This window comes from Giraffa tippelskirchi, chromosome 2 (assembly GCF_054371585.1).
Source record: "Giraffa tippelskirchi isolate mGirTip1 chromosome 2, T2T-mGirTip1v1.2.pri, whole genome shotgun sequence".
Taxonomy (NCBI): domain Eukaryota; kingdom Metazoa; phylum Chordata; class Mammalia; order Artiodactyla; family Giraffidae; genus Giraffa; species Giraffa tippelskirchi.
Window position 1 is genome coordinate 38,451,024 of NC_137276.1, and position 22,116 is coordinate 38,473,139.

Here is a 22,116-nt window from a genome sequence, read left to right on the forward strand (position 1 = left end):
CATCTTGTTTCACACAGAAAAGGGCAGAGAATTTCATCTAATACTTGAAACTCAGATGTGACAACCCCTCCCAGTCCCCCACCACCACACACACACACAAATATAAATGAACAAATTTTACAGCTTTACAATTTCCTATGAGATTTCTTAATTTGCTGATAAAGCTATACTTAGGTTTTGGTTTTTCCTGAAAGTCTATTTTCTAGTCATATTAGTCTAAAAGTAAAGAAAAGCAAAAATATATTTTTACTAGCAAATTACTGTAAACTCATACAAATGGTAAAATATTAAATGTTACCTCCATCATTTTCTGACCACTTGGTAAATAAGCTGCATAAACCTCATACTTACCAACTGTCTTTAAGAATTTATAACATCTACACAGGGATATAATACAACCACTTACCACTTTCTCTCTTTTTTAACTCTTCTTGGGTTTTGATTAATTCTTCTTTGGTTTTAGCTAATTCAGCTTTAACTTGATTAAACTTTATTTCTAAACAAGCAATAGCTTCCTGGGGGTCAGCAAGAGATGCAATATATAAGTGAGCAATTTCAGCCTGTTTCTTAATACCAGTGACATCATCTTGAAGAGAATCAATAATATCTTCAATTCCTACATAATTATGTCCTTCCTAAAAATAGCAAAAACCACATGCCTAATGTTAACAGTGGCTTTCACTACTTCAGCGTGAAAGTACATCTAGCGTGTTTCACTACATCTAGTGTGTTTTAAAAACAAATAGCAAAACAAATGCACAACTTACAATTTTTTAAACATATTATTTATGTTTTTCTATTAGGTGACTATAGACATGTTTATGTTTTCTTATATAGAAGTAGCTCCAATTATGAAAAATATGTATTCTATTAGTCATCTTCTATTTTATGGAACCTGAGACATCATTTCTCCGTAACAACAGTGTCATAAACTGTACGTTGTTTATGTACAGTTTACAGAACAATTACAACTACCTAGTTCAGGTATACTCTTAGTCATATAATGAGTCTTTAAAAGATTTTTTGGGTGAGCTGAAGAAACAAATCCTCATTTTCACAATGCAGACTGAATCCCAAACTATGTTAGGGACACAGAATGATGGCTTGACAGCAAGAGCCTAGACATTATCATCCTGGACCGCTGAACTGAGTAATTAAAAAACAAAGCAAAACAAAAACAACCAACATTCCAAAAAGCTGTGATTAATTTCAGCTTCCGTAGAAGCAGCAGAAAAGCAAAATGTTTCCTCAACAGTAGAGAATGGTTATTCAGACAAGTAAGAGTGATTTTTCTATATATAAATATTTTTGTTTTAATCAGAACAGAATTAAATGACCCTACAGGTCTCTCAGCCATGTAAAATTCTTAAGTTTAAAACAAATCTGAGTGGGTATCCCATAATCAGACAAAAAGCAATCTACCTACAAACAACACAATGACTCAAATAACACCAAACTGAGATATAAATGTAAAAGATATTTTTTTCTAAGATCAATAGCTATACTTAAACTATTTGTGTTTACATTCCTAACAAAGCACACTTACTGATAATAAAGTTACATATTAAGTTTTTTTTAATTCTGAAGTATATTAAATTATCATTGATGTCATATACTAAATCCTGGTACCTATACTTTATGTATTTAATATTTCAGTTAACATACTTCAGTTTCATCTTTCATGGTGTAATCTTCATTCTTTGGTTCCTCCTGAGTATCACATTTACCAATCAAATCTTTGAAAATAGCCAAACGACATTCTGCATTTTCTTCTAAAATTTCTCGTTCCTGAAGGAGAGTTTCCCTTTATAACAGAAATTAATCCCATTAAGAAACAGAAAAACCACTACTTTACATTTTTATTTTAAATTTCTAAGATTAAGCACATTATAAATTAAAGTGAAAGTGTAAATTAAAGTGAAAGTGTTAGTTGCTGAGTCGTGTCCGACTCTCTGCGACCCCACTGACTATAGCCCACCAGGCTCATCTGTCCATGGGACTTTCCAGGCAAGAATACTGAAGTGGGCTGCCATTTCCTTCTCCAGGGGATCTTTCCAACCCAGGAATCAAGCCCAGGTCTCTTGTACTGAAGGCAGATTCTTTACCATCTGAGGCACCAGGGAAGTCCCTGGTGGCTCAGACAGTAAATAAAAGGACTTACAAATTAAAAGTCAGTTTAAATAATCACTTATATATAATTCACAATCACCATGGGGATTAGTAATAGCTATTTTCAAGCTTGCATAAAAGTTAGAGTTTAGAAGTCACCCAATATAGAAAAGCAAAAAAAAATTTTTTTCACAAGTAAATAAAATTTTCAATTTTTACCTGGACACAAACAAACAAACTTACTTAAAGTCAGCTTCTCGTTGGGCCAAATACTGAGTAAACTCCTGTGTAACTTCTTCACGAATTTTAAATTCCATTGTTAACTTTTCTTTTCTTTCATTTATTAGTTTTTTTTTCAAATCTTCTATTAAATCCAAAAGTTTCTAAAATAAAAATATTAAAATTCTAATTAAAAAGCAAATAAATTCCAAGAGAAAGATATTCCATGTGTTCAAAAATAAAACTTTTTCATTTCATTATTATATAATTATGTTTCCTTTTAATAAAGATAGTATTTTCACTGAAAACTATGTATATGCAGAGATTCATTAATGTGAAAAATCAAGTTCATCTAGCCACATTTTAGAAACAGACATAGTTCAAATGTCTGTCTGGTTACACAAAGAATGAAGAGAAAAGAAAATTTGAGCATCTATTATCTACTGGGAACTACCTTGGGGAGTTCATATTTTATTTCATTTAATCCACACAACCTTTTTTATACTTAGTAGGAGCACTCAAATTTCCTGGGTAGGGAAAGTAAGGACCAAGTCTGTGGTAAATGCTTAAGTTTGAGCTTAAAGTTAGTCTCAAAATACAAAGTTGACTACACAGAGCAGTTACTGTGAATCCCGTTTTCAAAATGGCAAAGGTAGATATTACATATTTTATTGGGTTTCTATAACCATCCAAATGTAAGTAACAACTCTGTCTTTGAAAGTACACACATAATTAATCATGTAATACGGACAATAAATAATAAAACAATTAAAATTTGACATTATAGCCAGTATAGGTATGTAAATTACAGCAGTCAAGAGAAGAGCCTGATAGCCTTTGTTAAGGTTTCTGATTAAAGTTTCTCAATAATAAACAAATTAATAAACTCTCTCAAAGATATAGAGCTTTCACTTTCTCAATCTTATCTTTGAAAATATTTTACAGATATCTTGACCTTAAAATCCTAAGAACTTCTACTGAGGAAATAATTTTATATTTTGGCTATAAAATAGTCACTGTGTTTTTTGCAACGAGTGGATGTATGTAAACAAAAAAAAGTAAAACGCAACTCAACAAACTTAAGAAATGGGTTGAACTACAGTACCATCATACAGTAAAACTACTGTAATGAATTATGATGACATATTTACAATTCATTAATTTCCACGATTTATTTTTAAATGAAGAAAATCAGTTAACAATATTGTAACTACAGCAAAAATCTATTAACACGAGCAGTAGATTTAGAGAGATTTATATTTATTTTCCTTTTTCCTATCACGATTATATAATACTTTTATAATTTTAAATAACCACAGACTTTTCCCACTGTTTAAAACAATAAATATTTAATAGTAACTAATAGTAGCTATTGAAGAAGGGCTTCTCTAATGGCTCAGATGGTAAAGAGTCCATCTGCAACGTAGGAGACCCAGGTTCAATCCCTGGGTGGGAAAGATCCTCTGCAGAAGGGAATGGCAAGCCACTCCAGAATCTTCGTCTGGGAAATCCCATAGACGGAGGAGCCTGGCAGGCACAGTCCATGGGGTCACAAAGAGTCAGACACGACTTACTGACTAACACGTTCACTTTTCACATTGAAGAAGAAATGTGGGAGACTCAAGAAAAATCTGTATGAATGTGGGAATACCTTGGGAAATTGGTTTCTTTCAATAATTCTCAACAACTAGTTTTCTATCACTGTTAGTATATGATAAGGCATTGAGTGAAAAAAATTCTGGTTATTCAAGTTAAATGAATTTTAAGCACAAATATGTTACTATCAATATATTTCATAATGATCTTTAATACTGATCTTTAATACTGATGACCCTCTAATTAATAAAATGTTAACAATGTAAAGTACAAGAAGCCTAATCATTTTCATTTTGAGAAGTATTACAAAAAACTTGGATGAAATTTTAATTTTGAAGTACTTAGTCAATATTATAAGATATGCATTTACACTATATAATCCTACATAAACCACATTATTTTTCCTTTATAAATTCATAAACTACTAACACAATAAGTTTAATGAACATTAGATTGATATATAAACTTCAGTTTTGAGATAAAAAAATTAAAGTATGACTATTAATGACTTAGCCTAGTTTTTCACTGAGGGAAGTACTACACTACTGAAATCCAGGGTAAACCAGGTTCAATCACGTAGTGACCAGATAAAATAGGACTAATGGAATCTGAAGCTTTCATCTTCATTTCTAAGCAACACAGGCACAACAAAGGCTTTCAGGGACACTGGGATGAACTATTAAGATGAGAGTATTTAACTCAATACATCATTGATCTACATAAACTTCTACGGTCCAAAAGAGTACTATGATGTCAGCTGTGTCAATACCACTGAAGTCAGTTAATGAGGGGAACCAGTAATGCGGACATGATCTCTATTTCAGAACTGTGTGCATGTGTGCCCAGTCACTCAGTCGTGTCTGCCTCTTTATAACCCCACGGACTGTAGCTCGCCAGATTCCTCTGTCCATGGGATTCTCCAGGCAAGAATATTAGAGCAAGTTGCCATTTCTTTCCCCAGGAGATCTTTCTGACCCAGGGATCAAACCTGCATCTCCTGCCCTGGCAGGCGAATTCTTTATCACTGAGCCACCTGGGAAGCCGTATTTCAGGATTAATGAAACTTAAATATATGTATGAATTTTATTTGGACAGAGATTACAAGAAACACCATTAAATCTTATTTGTTTCCATAAATGTAAGACGATCAAGTGATTTTTGTTTTGAATAAATAGAATAATAGGTACTAGGCACACATTTTGCACTCTTGTACTTAAGACTGCAAGGTAAAATTCAGAGGAGTATGTTAAAATCACAGGGTGAAAGGATACTGGGGAACAATGAAAAGAGATCTGAAACACAACATCGAGTTAACCAAAACTTGGCTTCACCAAAAATGGAGAAATCAGACATCGTCTGCCTCCTAATGTGATTCAATGGTAAATTCACAACTTCACATGTGTAATAGGCTTGCCTAAAGTGTTAAACCTGGATCATCTTTTGATAATAAGATCATAATAATCTTATGATAATAATAATAATAATCTTATGATAATAAGATGATCCAGACTAGAGGTTTTTTACAAGACAATTAACCACAAATTTTCAAAAATATCTATGCTAGATTAGAGATTAACTAAAGAAACAGGATAATCAAAAGCAATGTATTGAGTTGTAGATCAAAAACAAAGTGGCTATGAAAGGAAATACTGGGACCACTAGAGAAATCTCAATATGGACAATACAACACTACATTACTGTATTAATGTGAAAGTGCTTAGGTATGAAAATGGCCTTTTGATTGTGAGGAACATGCCCATGTTCTTGGGAAACATGCTGAAGTAGTTAGTTGTAAGGTGTCATTATGTCTGCATCTTGTTTCAAATGATACAGGCAAAAAAGATGTGTATTCACACTCACAGAAAGAGATTATAAAAATGGTAAAATGTTAACAACTGGTAAATCCAGATGAAGTGCAAATGAGTATTCATTATATTATTCTATGGGTGTGAAAATTTTCAAAACATGTAAATGAAAGATAAACTTAGTGTATTATTGGAAAAAATGGGAGAAAGAGCCTTAAGAATTATTAACCATAACTTCAGAATAATAAATAAGCCAATTTTAGAAGTATGAGTTAATACATACTCTCTTCCCCTCATGGCTACTGAAAGCCTTATCATCCTCTAATGTATCATCTAGATCTTCATCAGTAAATTCAGTTTCCACATTCTGCTTTTCTTCAGCTTCTTCTAGATCCTCAACCAAATCTTCATCTTCCACCACATCTTCTAGACTACTTTCCCATGAAATTGTGGATCTTTTTTCGTTTAGTATTTTATTATCTGAATTATTAATATTTAACGATTCATCTTGAGAAGATTTGACAGGTCCAAATGATTTCTCTTGAGAGCAATTTAAAATATCTGGAACACAAACCTGGTAAAATATGCAATGTAACTTTTAAAAGAAAGGCAAAAACTGTAGACAAAGAAAAAACAATTATAAATTTAGGTCAAATGGCAACTTGAGAATTAAAAAGAAAAATCAAATATACAAGAACGAATTAGCACACTCAAATACATATTTGATAAGAAAAAAGCTAATTACACATGTATACTACAGATAAATCTACTTTCTGGGTTAAGTTCTTAGTACTACTCCCAGCAGGGGGTTTCCTGATTAGCCACTAAATAAGCCAGATGGACAGCAGAGCATATAATTCGCTGCAAACTTGCAATTTGTAATGGGTAAATTATTTATTGCCGAGGTCATTTTACTCTTAAACAGGGGTAACTTTCAGTTTTTTTCCTATGTCTACTACTCAAATATTACATTTCTAATTTTCAATTACTTTCTAGGTTTACAGCTGTAAGTGCAAAATGTATTATCTACTCTAAGAAAAAAAATCATTACTACTCTAATAATATGAAGCTTAACAAATTCTGAAATATAGCTATATTTACTTTTTGTGCAATGGCTGAGAACTTCAACACATTGAGTGTCTCATCATAGGCAAAAGAACACTGGCTGATGTTGACAATCATACATATCTTCCCTTTACCATTAAAAAAACTTTGAAAATAGTGGGTCAATTTACTTTCCCGGAAAGGCACATGCTGTTGAAACCTATGGAAAAAATTTTCAAAAAGTTGAAACAAATCTCGTAAAGTCAGGATACTGATAAATTTTACAAAGAAATAACGTTAACAACCATGGACTTAAATTCTAGGTTAGTGATTAGTTTCATCTGTACTAGTCATTTTCTGTTTATTCATGTTGTTTTCTTTAAACACTACTACTATTATTATTAATACTTACTGGGTAATAACCAACTAGGCAAAATGTAAAGGAAGTCACAATGAAGTGGGTTGTGTTCTCTAGTGTATAGCAATTATGCAATATATACACCTTAACTAGAAAATGGTAAAGGCTAGATGAATCATTTACTTAGCCTAAAATGCTAGTTAATACAGAAATCTATCACATCTAGAAAAACACAACGCATTAATAAGAATAATATGGTTTCAAAGTCTGTTAATAAACCAGCATTAGAAGCTTATTATCTAAGTTGTCTGTTGATACATATTTGCTGTAGAAAATACTGGGTTTACCTGAGTCACTGGCATTGACTGAAAATGTTTTTCATTTCTATCATTTTTTAAATCCAAGATCTCTAAGAAATTTTAATTACAGTCTATACCTAGTCATTACATAAGAAGCAAGTTAAAAACAAAAGAACTTTTTAAAACTAGCAAAGCTGAAAGTTTAAATATTAATGTAATCCTTGATATGCTGTTAATATGTTCAGCAACTCTTACTTTGACTTTTCGCTGTTCTTCAAAACACTGATACACTTTCCCAGAGTCAATAAAGAAGTGTTGATGTTCCCAGTCTCTCTTAACCTTTCACCTTCATTCTGTGTCCTCATGCTTCGTTCTGAGCCAGCAAGATCACATAAAGACAATCTAAATTAACCAGAGGAAAAAAACTTTAAAAAATTCTTCAAAACAAAAAAATTCAAAATAATTACAATTTTTTTTTTTTTTTTTTTACATTAAGAAATGCTCAACTTACTCACTGACTCGTATTACATGTGGTATTTCCGAATCTTCAATCTGTAATATTCTAATGGTAAATATGCTGTGACTAAAAGAAATAAACAAAGATTAAATATTATCACTCATTCTTTATTTCTGCATTCTAAATAGGAGAGGCCAGCATCTAAATCAGTATCTATTTTTATCCTAATACTAGCCATCATTACAGTACTACCTTCTCCAACTAGCTGCCAGATATCTCAATTTAGTGCTCCACTGTCACCTACATTGACACTTGACTACTAAAACCAAAGAGCTTATCTGTCTTTCACTTAGCCCCAAATCCTTCAAATTTACTCTTCTCAACATTCCAACTTCTATTAATGAAGTTATTCATAATCAAGTCTCAATTTGCTTGCAAAGATGGTATTACTTATTAAAATGGTATAATGTACAGCTAATCACTTAAATCAAGCAAAGTATACATTTGTCTTAGATGCCTAAATATTGGCTTATCTGGATTATATGTTGTCCTTAAGCCATACATGGGAGACGGGGCTCTTTCCCCTTTAAGAGAAAATCTGTTTTAAGTATCTCACTGTTTAAACTTATTTCCTTTTCTCTCTCATTCTCCAATCCCTTCCATTAAAAACATCCTTCCTTAGCCCTTTGAAATACTGGCCTAACTCAGTATTTATACAGTGTCTATGTTCATGGAGTAAGTAGAAAAAACACAGAGAAATGTCCTATATTACAGACAATTAAAACATTGAGCTTAGATATTCACATATAGAAAGAATAAAAATACTTCATGTTGAGTGCAAATTAGTAAACTGTATGTTAGAACAAGAAATTAGTCCTGATAATCTTATGTGTTTAGTGCTCTTCAGTTTACAGAATGTTTTTATGCCTACAAATTAATTTAACATATCAGAAAACCTACTGTCTGATTTAATCTTAAATTAGTTGTATTTAAATGAGCACGGCTGCCGGGAGCCAGCACACGAGATCCCACCCATGACAAGGTCATGAGGAGAAGACCTGACGAGCAAGGCAACTCAGGCCTCAGGGATTTTGATAAGCTGCTTCAGCGCTCACCTTAAAGATGATATCTTTCTGATGCTTGCTATAATAGACTGCTCCCTAATTTCTGTGACTTAGGCAGAAGGCCTTCCCTGATCCTTTCCTAACCAGGTCAATTTAAAACTCTAATCAACATGCCCCCCAAACGGTGGCACTCTATAAGATTATTCATAAAAAAGAGTATTTTAATCTAAGCTCCTTTTGCTAGCATCTTAGTTTGCTTGACAAATGTGCCTGTATCTTTAGAACTAGTATACATGACTACTCCTCAACAATAAACAGCACTGAGAGCCTGAACGCATAAAAGGCCCAATGGGCAGAGCCCATCGAGGAGGAAAAAGCCTATTGGAAACACATAAAAAATATTACTTTACAAAACTGTTATTCGGTCTATATTTACTTGCTATGTTTTTGCTCTTAACGCCCTGAGCCTATATAATAAAGGTATAGTAGTTAGAGACTTATAAAAATAAAGGTTTAGCCTTAATATGAAAATAATAAGACAGTTGTTAATCTAGCTGGTGATTTTTGTGAAAGAACTGACCTTGGTGCTACATGGTTTCAGCCTGCAGTACCATGACTTTATGGGACCACATTCTTTTCCCTTAAGCTCAAGGCAAAAGATAGATTATAAAAAACAGGCTTTACTTTGAAACTTTGAGTTAATGAATCCTTTCTTTGTCATAATCCACTGTGCCTGTATTCTTTAAAAAAAATGTAGCTCTGCTACATTCTGTGCCTGATACAAAAATACTTTTAGAAAAAGTGTTCTGGCTGATCAACCCTTATCAATAAAGAGTCATAAGATGTTAGCAGGCCTCCAGGCCAGAAGATGATGTAAACAACATGAGACTTTTGTAAATAAGATATACAAAAAGTATCCTGGTTTCGATAAAGGCCAGAAACTGCTGACCCGTTGAGCTAATCTGGCATGACTCTACATTTTACATTTTCCTCTTATGTACAACTTAAGATATAAAAAGCTCCCTTTGAAAAATAAAGCTCAGACGCTGATGCTGCCTCACACCTGCCTAGTCTCGCTGTTTCTTCTCTCCGCTGACACCGTCCATCCTGAGGGAACCCCTGGACCAGCTGGAGCAGGACTCCGGCACACGGCTACTAGGGCTTCCCTAGTAGCTCAGTTGGTAAAGAATCCGCCTGCAATGCAGGAGACCCAGGTTCGATCCATGGGTCGAGGAGATCCCCTGGAGAAGGAAATGGCAATCCACTCCAGTATTCTTGCCTGTAGAATTCCATGGAGAGAGGAGTCTGGCGGGCTACAGTCCATGGGATTGCAAAGAGTTTGACACAACCATGTGACTTTCACTTTTACTTTCAAATTAGCACAGAACACCTGGGTGCCTCAGGTCAGGCTTATAACACAAGATTTACTCCTTACCTTCTACTAGAAGCATTGTTCAGTTTTGTGAAAGCAACACTCTGGTGCTTTGTTCCTAGCTTTAAAAGTCTATACGCTTCTTTGGCATCGGATACTTGAATCCACTGTAGATCTTTAAAAAATAAAGAGGGCACATATCAATTTATAAATGCACAGCATTTGCTGTACACTGTAATCACTTCGAAGATTTGTAATCTCTTTCCTAAAGACATATAATGAAATCTTTCTTTTAATGACACGTCCTAGGTATAGACAACTCAGCTATCTCATATTCCACTAGAAAATAAGTACACAAGATGAGGATATTATAATGATTTTCTAGCATAAACAGAAAAAGTAAACATTCTTCAAAAGAGTTTGCCAAAGGGAAAATTAAAAATAGGTTAAGTTTCCTCAGAATTAGACATTCGGAAAAAAAAAGACAAAGTACATTACAGAGTAAACCTAGAAAATTAACTAGCTATGAGAGTTTAGATAGATTGCAATTCATTTGTGAGTCATGAAATCAAATTTCTTGAGCCATAACTAGCATTTTGTAAAAATGAAGTAGAATGTACAAAACACCAAAGTGTATTCCTTGCAATGAGGGTAAATATAATTAATAATAATTTTCAATTGTAAATATGCATACACACACACACACACATGCAGGTGGAGAATCATGGTGTCATTAATAAGTATTTCCTATTGTAGGGTAGTGAATTTTAAAAGGTTGGAAAAATACCACTGTGGTATACCAAGTAACTCCAAGGTCTGAATACTGTTACAAAGCACAGAATAATGTGAATATACACACACAGCTTTTCCTATTCCCTAAAATTCAATCAATAATACTCAAGAAACAAAATACTAAACCCTTTTTACCTTCAGGTTTAATGAACATACCAAAACAGATTTTCAAAGTAAAAACTACTCTTACTATCTTGATATTAATAAGTAGTATAAAAACTTTCAATTTCCATTCTGCTTTCCTATAACAAAGCCTAGAAAGAAACTTTAGAGCAAAAAAGTAAAAAATACTCATCAGTATACCTTTTATGAAAGAATAGCCCTTTACATCTTGGGAAAGGCGCAGTGTCTTTCTCTTTTGGAACTTAGATGATACAGGAACAAACAAATCATAAATACATTCATTGTATATCTCAAAGAAAGATACCCATACAGAAAATTTTCTATTAATATCCATATTCAAGTTCGAGTGTTCACAATCTTTCATGGATTCTTCAAACTCTGGGATACTCATAGAGTTTGTTACACTTCCTACAGAAAATAAAAAAAAGATAATCACAAAATTAAGTAAGATAATGAGTTATTATCTTATTATATTTCAAGACTCCCCAGCTTGAAAAACTAAGCATCCAAATCTTCTGACTAGCAGTGTTAAAAATTGTTTGGACCAAAGCAGATAAAAATATTTGTGTTAACCAAAATTTGGCTTTTTTGTTTTGCAAATATGTTAATAAACCAAAATGAAATTAAATGTAAAGGACAAAGAAAAACATAGTGCCACTCTTGAATTCAACATAAAAGTTAACAATCAGTAAAAGTTAACAATCAGTAACAGTCAGTTATTAAATCCAAATAAAACCTTACAGTGACTGACATTTCACATAGTTATGTACTATTTTTGAAGTATTATTGACTGTGTCATTAAAGAAATTAAATCACCAGAAGTGATTCAAAAATTAAAAGCCTTTTAAATAATCAACATCTTAAAAGTATATGAGAAAGGAACCTTACCATAAAGAGCACCATAACTGTCATTATGCATAACAACCTGAAAAAGATTTCTTAAGTTAAAACATATTTTTAGTTAAGATTAAATAACCAGTAAATTCATTACCTATCCAAATAAGTCACCAGCCTTTCATCTACTCAATTCAACAACCTAATAGGAAATTTGGGGAAACTACAGAAAATATTCAAAAGAATACTGTCATATATAATCCCTGCCACTTAGAGACAATTACTATTAATATCTCAATACATTCCCTTCTATTCCTTTCCCTACACTGACTGCATTGTAAGGTTTCTCTCTATAAAATTAAAAATTATTAACAAACATTTGGTGGCTGCATAACTGACTAGATGTGATGTGAAAAGACAATTAAATAATACTAAGATAAACATCTCAGTATATTTTTTCTTTCTGTAATTTAATTGTTCCCTTAGGCTACATACCTTAATCTAAATTGGTAGATGAAAAGATATGAACTTTTTTTCAAGTTATCACTCATAATATAGTATTATGAGTATTTCTCCAAATTGCTTTGGAGAAATACATTTTACAATCAATATATGGAAGTGAAAGTGTATATCGCATGTCATATACCTGAAACATGTAATACTGTACAGTAACCTCAATAAAAAAAGATTTTAAAAAAAGAAAGCATGATCTCACATTTTAATATTTTTAATAATTTCATAGGCAAAATAATATTTTAACTATATAACCTGTTAGAGAAAATTTTTTATCAATATTAATGACTTGAATTTCCTCTATGAATTATCTATACAAATATCCACCAATCTCCACAAATCTTGTTAAAATACTATTTTACTTTCAGACAGCATAATCATGGACTCTGAACTTTACTCTCCACCAAGCAACAACACTACTTTGAAACCCTGATTTCTAAATTATTTAAAACAAATTCCCATCAGTGTTTTGAATATATTCAAAAAGATTGTTAGTAGTTTTTAACAATCTTAGAATAAACATGTAAAAACATAACACAAAATCCAGAAGGCACAGAAGGAATAAATAGACAAACATAACTTTATTAGAACATGCTTTAATAAAAAATTACTAAAAAGAAGAAAAGAGGAAAAAACATAAACAGATGAGACACGTGAATTAATGTAGTAAAAGAGATTTACAATATGTTAAATCAAAGAGCAAGTTATAGAATGTCTGTATAATAAAATCTCATTTTTGTTAAAATAAAAGACCATTATCCCACACACAAAGAAAAAGGTATAAAGATACATGCGACTATTTACATATGACTATGTTTGTGTGTGTATATGAGCTTCCTGGTGGCTCAGTGGTAAAGAACCCGCCTGCCAAAGTGGAGACGTAGGTTCAATCCCTGTGTCCAGAAGATCCCCTGGAGAACGTAATGGCAACCCACTTCAGTATTCTTGTCTGGGAAATACCATGGACAGAGGAGCCTGGCGGGCTACAATCCACGGGGTCACAAAGAATTGGATATGACTCAGCGACTAAACAACATACAGACATACATAGAAACCTCAGTACATAAATTTTTTTTTTTGGTATACTGAGAAAAAGATCAAACAGGATATGCTCATATCTGTTAATATCAGTTTTTCTCTTCAGAAATGAAATTATAGGAAATTTTTTTAATTTTTCATATCCTCTTGTTTAGATTTTGTACATACATATTACTTTTACAAATAAAAAAAAGGAATTTTAAAACATCATTATATAGAAAGTTGCTGTTTCTACAACAACCTAAAATAAAGAACATTTACATTTGTTTTGTTTAAACATTTCAGTTGCTTGTACAATATAAAATAAGAAATGTCTTCAAAAAAGCTTTTAATACTTTTATCATAAAGAACCACAACAAGATATTTCAATACAGGCTGAAACAAACTGAAGAGCTAATAAAAGGTCACAATTATGTGTATTTTACCTGCTAAAATACTCCCATACCTCTTTAACTTGCCGAAGTAGTGCACTTTTGCTAGCGACTTCTTCTTTCTCTTGGTCTGGTGATAACCGTAAGTATTCTCTGGACCTATGTGGTTTAAGGTTCATCTTTGTATACAGTCTTTCCTGAAGACTATCAAATAATACATTCAAAGTTCGAGGAAGAATGCCAGTATTTTCTTCTGTGCCTATGACAAGAATTTGTGTTTTATAGTCTCTCAAAGTACTAAGAAAGATTAAAGAAACATTCTTGAACTACCAAGACTCCTTTTATACCACCAATAGGCAAGAGTAAAAAGCTAAGACAAAAAGTGAGAAAAGTTACAGATTACTCAGTGTTCTATCACTTTGGTTTTCATCGTATAACTGACATTTATCAACTATTAGTCTGATGTAAAACCTGAAATTTTACATTCAGAGCAGGTTTTAAGATTGGCTATCATTCATTATCACAAAGTATAAACGTAAAATAAAATATCAAGTGTTTCCCTGGTTTTCTATGCTTAATTTCTTATGTTACATCAGTCCTTTTTCCAAGTTGTTACCATCATTTAATTCTCTATCATACGGGTAAAGTAGTTTCACAAATTAAGTCAATCTGATTTAAAAGCCATGGGCAATACACATTCAATATGCTACTACTATTAAAAACAGAGCAAAGTTGCAAGGTATTGGAAACATAACTATAAGTATTATGAAAATGAGCAAATATTAGTGCTTCCTTTTTTCTTCCTAGCAAAAATAAAACCATTTACCTTGAAACGTGTAAGTTTTTCCAGAATTGGTTAGCCCATAAGTAAAAATCAGCCGACTCTGTCCTTTCAAGAGGTCTTTAACTGGCTGCAGAATGCACCCCTGGAAGAATTCCTTCTGTGTAGTTTCTGGGCCAAAAACCTAAACAAGCATTTTTTAAAACAAGTCTTTTTAGAAAATTCAAGTTAATAGTTACGAGTTCTACCCTTTAATATTTTTAATATTTAAAAGATCTGTCTTACAAGACTCATTCTTAAAATAGTTGACATATCCCCAATCCTCACAGATACAATTGCTAGTTTAACTACTGCCAAAAGTTTTCAAGACAGAAATCTGATCCAGCCAATAACCTTTCATCTAAATTTTTAAAAGAACATTTCCACCCACCACAAAGAGATTGTAAGATTTTTACAATGATTTATTCACTTTCAATTATATATTTATACACCTAAAATTTGAGCCCTACCATTGAGAAAAAAATACCAGAACCTAAGATCTAAGTTTCGAAAGCACAAGGTGTATAGAGTTCATTATATACAATTAGGGAGCAATTTAGCTGAAGCCAAGTCTCTTTATCTTAAAAGAAAAACCTTCAGTTTCATATGGGTACCTACCTTGGAAAAACTGAATTTCTGTGCCATCTGCCCAGAGCTTTTCTCACTTAAACGACCAAGAGTACACTGAGGATCCTTCAGCACAACAGTCTGTGAATCCAGAATATACACACAGCCCTAGAACACAAATAATTAAAAACAACAAGTAAATTAAAACGATGATATTGTGCCCACTTAACGGAAGTAAGGAGAAGGCAATGGCACCCCACTCCAGTACTCTTGCCTGGGAAATCCCATGGACGGAGGAGCCTGGTAGGCTACAGCCCATGGGTCGCGAAGAGTCAGACACGACTGAGCGACTTCACTTTCACTTTTCCCTTTCATGCACTGGAGAAGGAAATGGCAACCCACTTCAATATTCTTGCCTGGAGAATCCCAGGGACGAAGGAGCCTGGTGGGCTGCCGTCTATGGGGTTGCACAGAGTCGGACACGACTAAAGTGACTTAGCAATGGAAGTAAATTATAAAATTAAATTCAGCACAAACCTCAGACTCATGTTCTTTTTCTGCCTGTGTGAATGGTCTTACTCGAAGACAAACTTGGAGATAACCTTTAGATTCCGAACTGTTTGCCTTAAAAAGCAGAAAATATTTTAAAGATATAAAATGTACATTTTCAGAGATCACCTTTCTTTAAAGTGGCTGATTGTTATAGAATAATCTGAGATTATACAAAACCTCTAAGCAAACAGTGACTCTTCTGTTTTCATCCACTTTATATTTGTTTAAAGAAAAACAAATATTTTTAAAAAAACAAAAATGTCAGAAAAGATTCAATTTCCCCTGCCTTCTATATTTATATTTAAAGTTTACAATATGCTTCTTTGGCATAAAATCATAACTTTTATAACCAATACAAATAACAGGGCTGAAAGTCACTAAAACATTGAAGAGTAGAGTAAATCACAAGCAACCGGAATACTCAATTAACCCAAATGCTCAATACCATCATTCATTTTAATTTATTTATTTATTTTGGTGTATTACATTCTCCTTACTGCGTCCTTTGAGAAAGGAATTAGCTTAGTACATTTTTTAAAAAAACAATTTTAAAGAAATGCTTTATATTAAAAAGTAAAAAAAAACCAATTACTTGAAAAACACAATTCACCAAACAAGACACAAGAAGAAAATTTGAATAACCCTATACCTAGTAAAGAAATTCAACTTATATTCAAACAAAATAATCCTATATAAAAACTCCAAACTCTCCAAAAAGCAATACCGTTTGCAATAACCTGGTAGTTCACTGGTAAATTCTCTCAAACATTAAAGGTTATAATCACACAAATTAAAGACAAACTCTAAGAAAATGACGAGAGAACACCTTTCAATTAATTTGAGTTTGACATAACCTGAATACCACAACCTAACAAAGATATGCTCAGAAAAAAATTACATAACAATATCCCTAATAATTATAAGATAAAGGCAAAATGTTCTCCAAAGTGTTGTGGCATCTTCTATTCCCACAAACAGTGGATAAACATGTCAGTTGCTCTGCACACTCACCAGTGGATGGTGTGGCCAGTCTTCTTCATTATCGCCCTTCTAGTGGGTGTGAGGGTGCTATCTGATTGTGGTTTTAATTTATGCATTTTCCTTATAGTGAAGAAGAACTAAAGAGCCTCTTGATGAAAGTGAAAGAGGAGAGTGAAAAAGTTGGCTTAAAGCTCAACATTCAGAAAACTAAGATCATGGCATCCGGTCCCATCACTTCATGGGAAACAGTGGCTGACTTTATTTTCTGGGGTTCCAAAATCACTGCAGATGGTAACTGTAGCCATGAAATAAAAAGATGTTTACTCCTTGGAAGGAAAGTTATGACCAACCTAGACAGCATATTAAAAAGCAGAGACATTACTTTGTCAACAAACGTCTGTCTAGTCAAGGCTATGGTTTTTCCAGTAGTCGTGTATGGATGTGATAGTTGGACTATAAAGAAAGCTGAGTGCTGAAGAATTGATGCTTTTGAACTATGGTGTTGGAGAAGACTCTTGAGAGTCCTTTGGACTGCAAGGAGATCCAACCATTCATCCTAAAGGAAATTAGGCCTGGGTGTTCATTGGAAGGACTGATGTTGAAGCTGAACCTGATGCGAAGAGCTGACTCATTTGAAAAGACCCTGATGTTGGGAAAGATTGAAGGTAGGAGGAGAAGGGGACGACAGAGGATGAGGTGGTTGGATGGCATCACTGACTCAATGGACACGAGTTTGGGTAAACTCCAGGAGTTGGTGATGGACAGGGAGGCCTGGCGTGCCACAGTTCATGGGGTCGCAAAGAGTCAGACGCGACTGAGCGACTGAACTGAATATGACTAATGATGTTGAACACCTTTTTCAAGTCCATATCAACCCTATGTATAGCTTCTTTTGTGAAGTATCTGTACAAATCTTTTGCCCATTTTTATTAGACTATTTTCTTATTATTGACATGCAATTGTTTTAATACATTCTGAAAATAAGTTCCCTGTCAGGAAAAAAAGAGGCAAAAATTCCCTAACAAAATATTAGCTAATATATAAAATAGGAAAGTACATCCTAACAAAAAATAGTTTATCCTAGTGTAAGGTCAAGTTGGCATTCAAAAATCAATTAGTGTAATTAAATACATTAAAAGAATAAATGAGAAACTTTCATCACTACTAGATGCAAAAAAAGTGCATATGAATGACTTGAATTTGATAGACGTATTCAACATCCATTCATAATAAGAACTACAAACAGACTGGAATAGAAGGGAACTTCCTTAACCTGATAAAGAGCACTTATAAGAAACCTATACTTAACATCATATTTGATGACAAAAGACTGAATTAAAGAAGAGGAGCAAGATGAGTAACAACAAAGGGATTTCTGCTTTCACCACTTCTATTCAACACTATATTAGAGGTTCTAGATGTTTTAGCCAATGTCATCAGGTGAAAGGAGGGGGAGAGGAGGAAAGAAGTGAAGGAGAGGGAAGAGGAAGAAGAGAAGAAAAAGGAAGAGAAAAAGGATGGGAAGGTAGCAATAAAATTGTTTTTATTCACAGATATCATGAACATCTACAATTTTCTATGTTAAAAATCTGACAACACCTTCAAAAAAGTTACCAGAACTATTAAAAGAGTTTAGCAATAGTATGATAGAAGACCAATATGCAAAAAGTCACGTTTCTGTATATGCTTGGAAGAAACAGAATTTGATTTTAAAAAACAATACCATTTGCAATAACCTCAAAAATTATGAACTAATTAAGGAAAAATCTTAACAAAATATCAAGAACATCATATACTGAAAATTAAAAAACTGCTCAGAGAAATTAGAAGGGACCAAAATAAATGGAGATATGCTTCATTCATTATTTGGTAGACTCACTGTTGTTAAGACACCCATTCTTCCAAAACTGATCTACAGATTCAATGCAATTGCAACAAAAAATCCCAGAAGTTTTTTTTGGGGATTAACTGACAAGCTCATTTAAAAACTCACAGATAAATGCAAAGTTCCTAGAACAGTCAAAACAATTCTGATAAAGAAGAAATTTGATGGGCTAACACTACCACCTGAGTTCAACACATTTTAAAGCTACAGTGATCAGAACAGTGGGCTACTGAGAGCCAGAGAGATAGATAAATGAAACAGAATATATAGAGTATTCAAAAATAAACCTCCACATACAAGAGTATTTGATTTATGACAAAGTTGTAAAGGAAATGCAGTACAGAAATGATAGCTCTTCCAACAAACTGTACTAGAACAATTGGATATCTATATACAATTTTAAAAATAGCCATTTGAATACACACCTCACATTGTATAGAAAAATTAATTTCATTTGGCTATTTTGAAATTAATTTTTCTATACAATGTGAGGTGTGTATTCAAATGGCTATTTTTAAAATTGTATATAGATATCCAATTGTTCTAGTACAGTTTGTTGGAAGAGCTATCATTTCTGTACTGCATTTCCTTTACAACTTTGTCATAAATCAAATACTCTTGTATGTGGAGGTTTATTTTTGAATAGCCAAAGCAATCTTGAGGAAGAAGAATGGAACTGGAGGAATCAACCTGCCTGACTTCAGGCTCTACTACAAAGCCACAGTCATCAAGACAGTATGGTACTGGCACAAAGATAGAAATATAGATCAATGGAACAAAATAGAAAGCCCAGAGATAAACCCACGCACCTATGGACACCTTATCTTCGACAAAGGAGGCAAGAATATACAATGGAGAAAAGACAATCTCTTTAATAAGTGGTGCTGGGAAAACTGGTCAACCACTTGTAAAAGAATGAAACTAGAACACTTCCTAACACCATACACAAAAATAAACTCAAAATGGATTAAAGATCTAAACGTAAGACCAGAAACTATAAAACTCCTAGAGGAAAACATAGGCAAAACACTCTCCGACATAAATCACAGCAGGATCCTCCATGACCCACCTCCCAGAATATTGGAAATAAAAGCAAAAATAAACAAATGGGACCTAATTAAAATTAAAAGCTTTTGTACAACAAAGGAAACTATAAGCAAGGTGAAAAGACAGCCTTCAGAATGGGAGAAAATAATAGCAAACGAAGCAACAGACAAACAATTAATCTCAAAAATATACAAGCAACTTCTGCAGCTGAATTCCAGAAAAATAAACGACCCAATCAAAAAATGGGCCAAAGAACTAAACAGACATTTCTCCAAAGAAGACATACAGATGGCTAACAAACACATGAAAAGATGCTCAACATCGCTCATTATTAGAGAAATGCAAATCAAAACCACAATGAGGTATCATTTCACACCAGTCAGAATGGCTGCTATCCAAAAGTCTACAAGCAATAAATGCTGGAGAGGGTGTGGAGAAAAGGGAACCCTCTTACACTGTTGGTGGGAATGCAAACTAGTACAGCCACTATGGAGAACAGTGTGGAGATTCCTTAAAAAACTGGGAATAGAACTGCCATACAATCCAGCAATCCCACTGCTGGGCATACACACCGAAGAAACCAGAATTGAAAGAGACGCGTGTACCCCAATGTTCATCGCAGCACTGTTTACAATAGCCAGGACATGGAAGCAACCTAGATGTCCATCAGCAGACGAATGGATAAGGAAGCTGTGGTACATATACACAATGGAATATTACTCAGCCATTAAAAAGAATACATTTGAATCAGTTCTACTGAGATGGATGAAACTGGAGCCCATTATACAGAGTGAAGTAAGCCAGAAAGAAAAACAACAATACAGTATACTAATGCATATATATGGAATTTGAAAGATGGTAACGATAACCCTATATGCGAGACAGAATAAGAGACACAGATGCATAGAACAATTTTATGGACTCTGAGGGAGAAGGTGAGGGTGGGACGTTCTGGGAGAATAGCATTGAAACATGTATATTATCATATGTGAAACAGAACACCATTCCATGTTCGATGCATGAGACAAAGGCTCAGGGCCGGGACAATGGGATGACCCAGAGGGATGGGATGGGGAGGGAGGTGGGTGGGGGGTCCAGGAAGGGGAACACATATAAACTCATGGCTGATTCATGTCAATGTATGGCAAAAACTATTACAATATTGTAAAGTAATTAGCCCACAACTAAAATAAATAAATTTATTAAAAAAAAAAAAAAGAAAAATTAATTTCAAATGGGTCACAGATCACAGACTTAAATATAAAACTAAAAACTTCTAAAAGAAAACACAGAAGAAAACCTCTGTGGCCTGGAATTAAGCAAAGATTTCTTAGATATGCCACAAACAGCACAATACATAATAGAACAAACTGGTAAAATGGACTTCGTCAAAATTTAAAACTTCTCTTTGAAAAACACTTGAAGGATGAAAAAACAAGCCATAGAGGAAATACTTGCAAGGGATATATCTGATAGACAGATGTATCCAGAGAACATAAAGAACACTTAAAATTCAATTAAAAAAAAATTATTTTAATGGGCAAAAGATTTAAATTGACATTTCTCTGAAGACACACAAAGGGCAAATAAGCACATGAAAACATATTTAATATCTTTGGTCATTAGGTAAATGCAAATATCAATTAGATTATCAATACATACCTATTAGAATGACTAAAAATAAAAAGACTACTCAGGATAGCCAACAAGAAATTGAAAGAGAGGAACAAAGATGAAGGACTCACAATACCCAATTTTAAGACATATTATAAAGCTACAATAATCAAGATAGTGTAGCAGTGGCAAAAGAACAGAATCAATGGAACAGAAGAGAGCCCTGGAATAGATCAACATGAATATAGTCAATTGATCTTTGACAAAAAAGCAAAGGCTACACAAGTGAGCAGACAGTCTGTTCAACAAATGGTGCTGGAGCAACTGGACATCCATATGCAAAAAAATTAACCTAAACATAGACTTTACACCTGTCAAAGAAATTAACTTAAAAAGAATACAAACCTAAATGTAAAATGCAAAACTATTAAAATTCTAGAAAATCTGGATGATCCTGCATTTGGCAATGACTTTTTTGATTCAACGCCAAAGGCATGATCTATGAAAGAAATAACAGATAAGTTGGGCTTCATTAAAACTAATTTTATGCTTTGTAAAAGATATAATCAAGAGAATGATAAGACAAGCTACAGACTGGGAGAAAATATGTGCAAAAAAGATACCAAATAAAGGACTATAATGGCACCCCACTCCAG

At 33.3% G+C, this 22,116-nt stretch overlaps 1 protein-coding gene across 6 annotated transcripts in view; it reads right to left on the reverse strand.

Annotated features, from left to right (window-relative positions):
* Positions 1 to 22,116, reverse strand: part of KIF20B (kinesin family member 20B) — an 83,550-nt gene that overhangs the window by 51,462 nt on the left and 9,972 nt on the right. For 3 of the 6 annotated variants that reach the window (XM_081555666.1, XM_081555674.1, XM_081555658.1), the window contains exons 3-16: positions 15,919 to 16,005; positions 15,433 to 15,549; positions 14,821 to 14,959; positions 14,069 to 14,253; positions 12,127 to 12,163; positions 11,419 to 11,646; positions 10,387 to 10,498; positions 7,942 to 8,013; positions 7,686 to 7,832; positions 6,831 to 6,993; positions 6,013 to 6,303; positions 2,353 to 2,492; positions 1,666 to 1,804; positions 407 to 515 (exon numbers count right to left, since the gene is read on the reverse strand). In XM_081555666.1, the coding sequence (XP_081411792.1) occupies positions 407 to 515; positions 1,666 to 1,804; positions 2,353 to 2,492; positions 6,013 to 6,303; positions 6,831 to 6,993; positions 7,686 to 7,832; positions 7,942 to 8,013; positions 10,387 to 10,498; positions 11,419 to 11,646; positions 12,127 to 12,163; positions 14,069 to 14,253; positions 14,821 to 14,959; positions 15,433 to 15,549; positions 15,919 to 16,005 (1,966 nt within the window). Of the gene's footprint in view, positions 1 to 406; positions 636 to 1,665; positions 1,805 to 2,352; positions 2,493 to 6,012; positions 6,304 to 6,830; positions 6,994 to 7,685; positions 7,833 to 7,941; positions 8,014 to 10,386; positions 10,499 to 11,418; positions 11,647 to 12,126; positions 12,164 to 14,068; positions 14,254 to 14,820; positions 14,960 to 15,432; positions 15,550 to 15,918; positions 16,006 to 22,116 lie in introns of all 6 variants that reach the window. The other 3 variants (XM_081555636.1, XM_081555647.1, XM_081555625.1) reach the window with 1 other exon arrangement.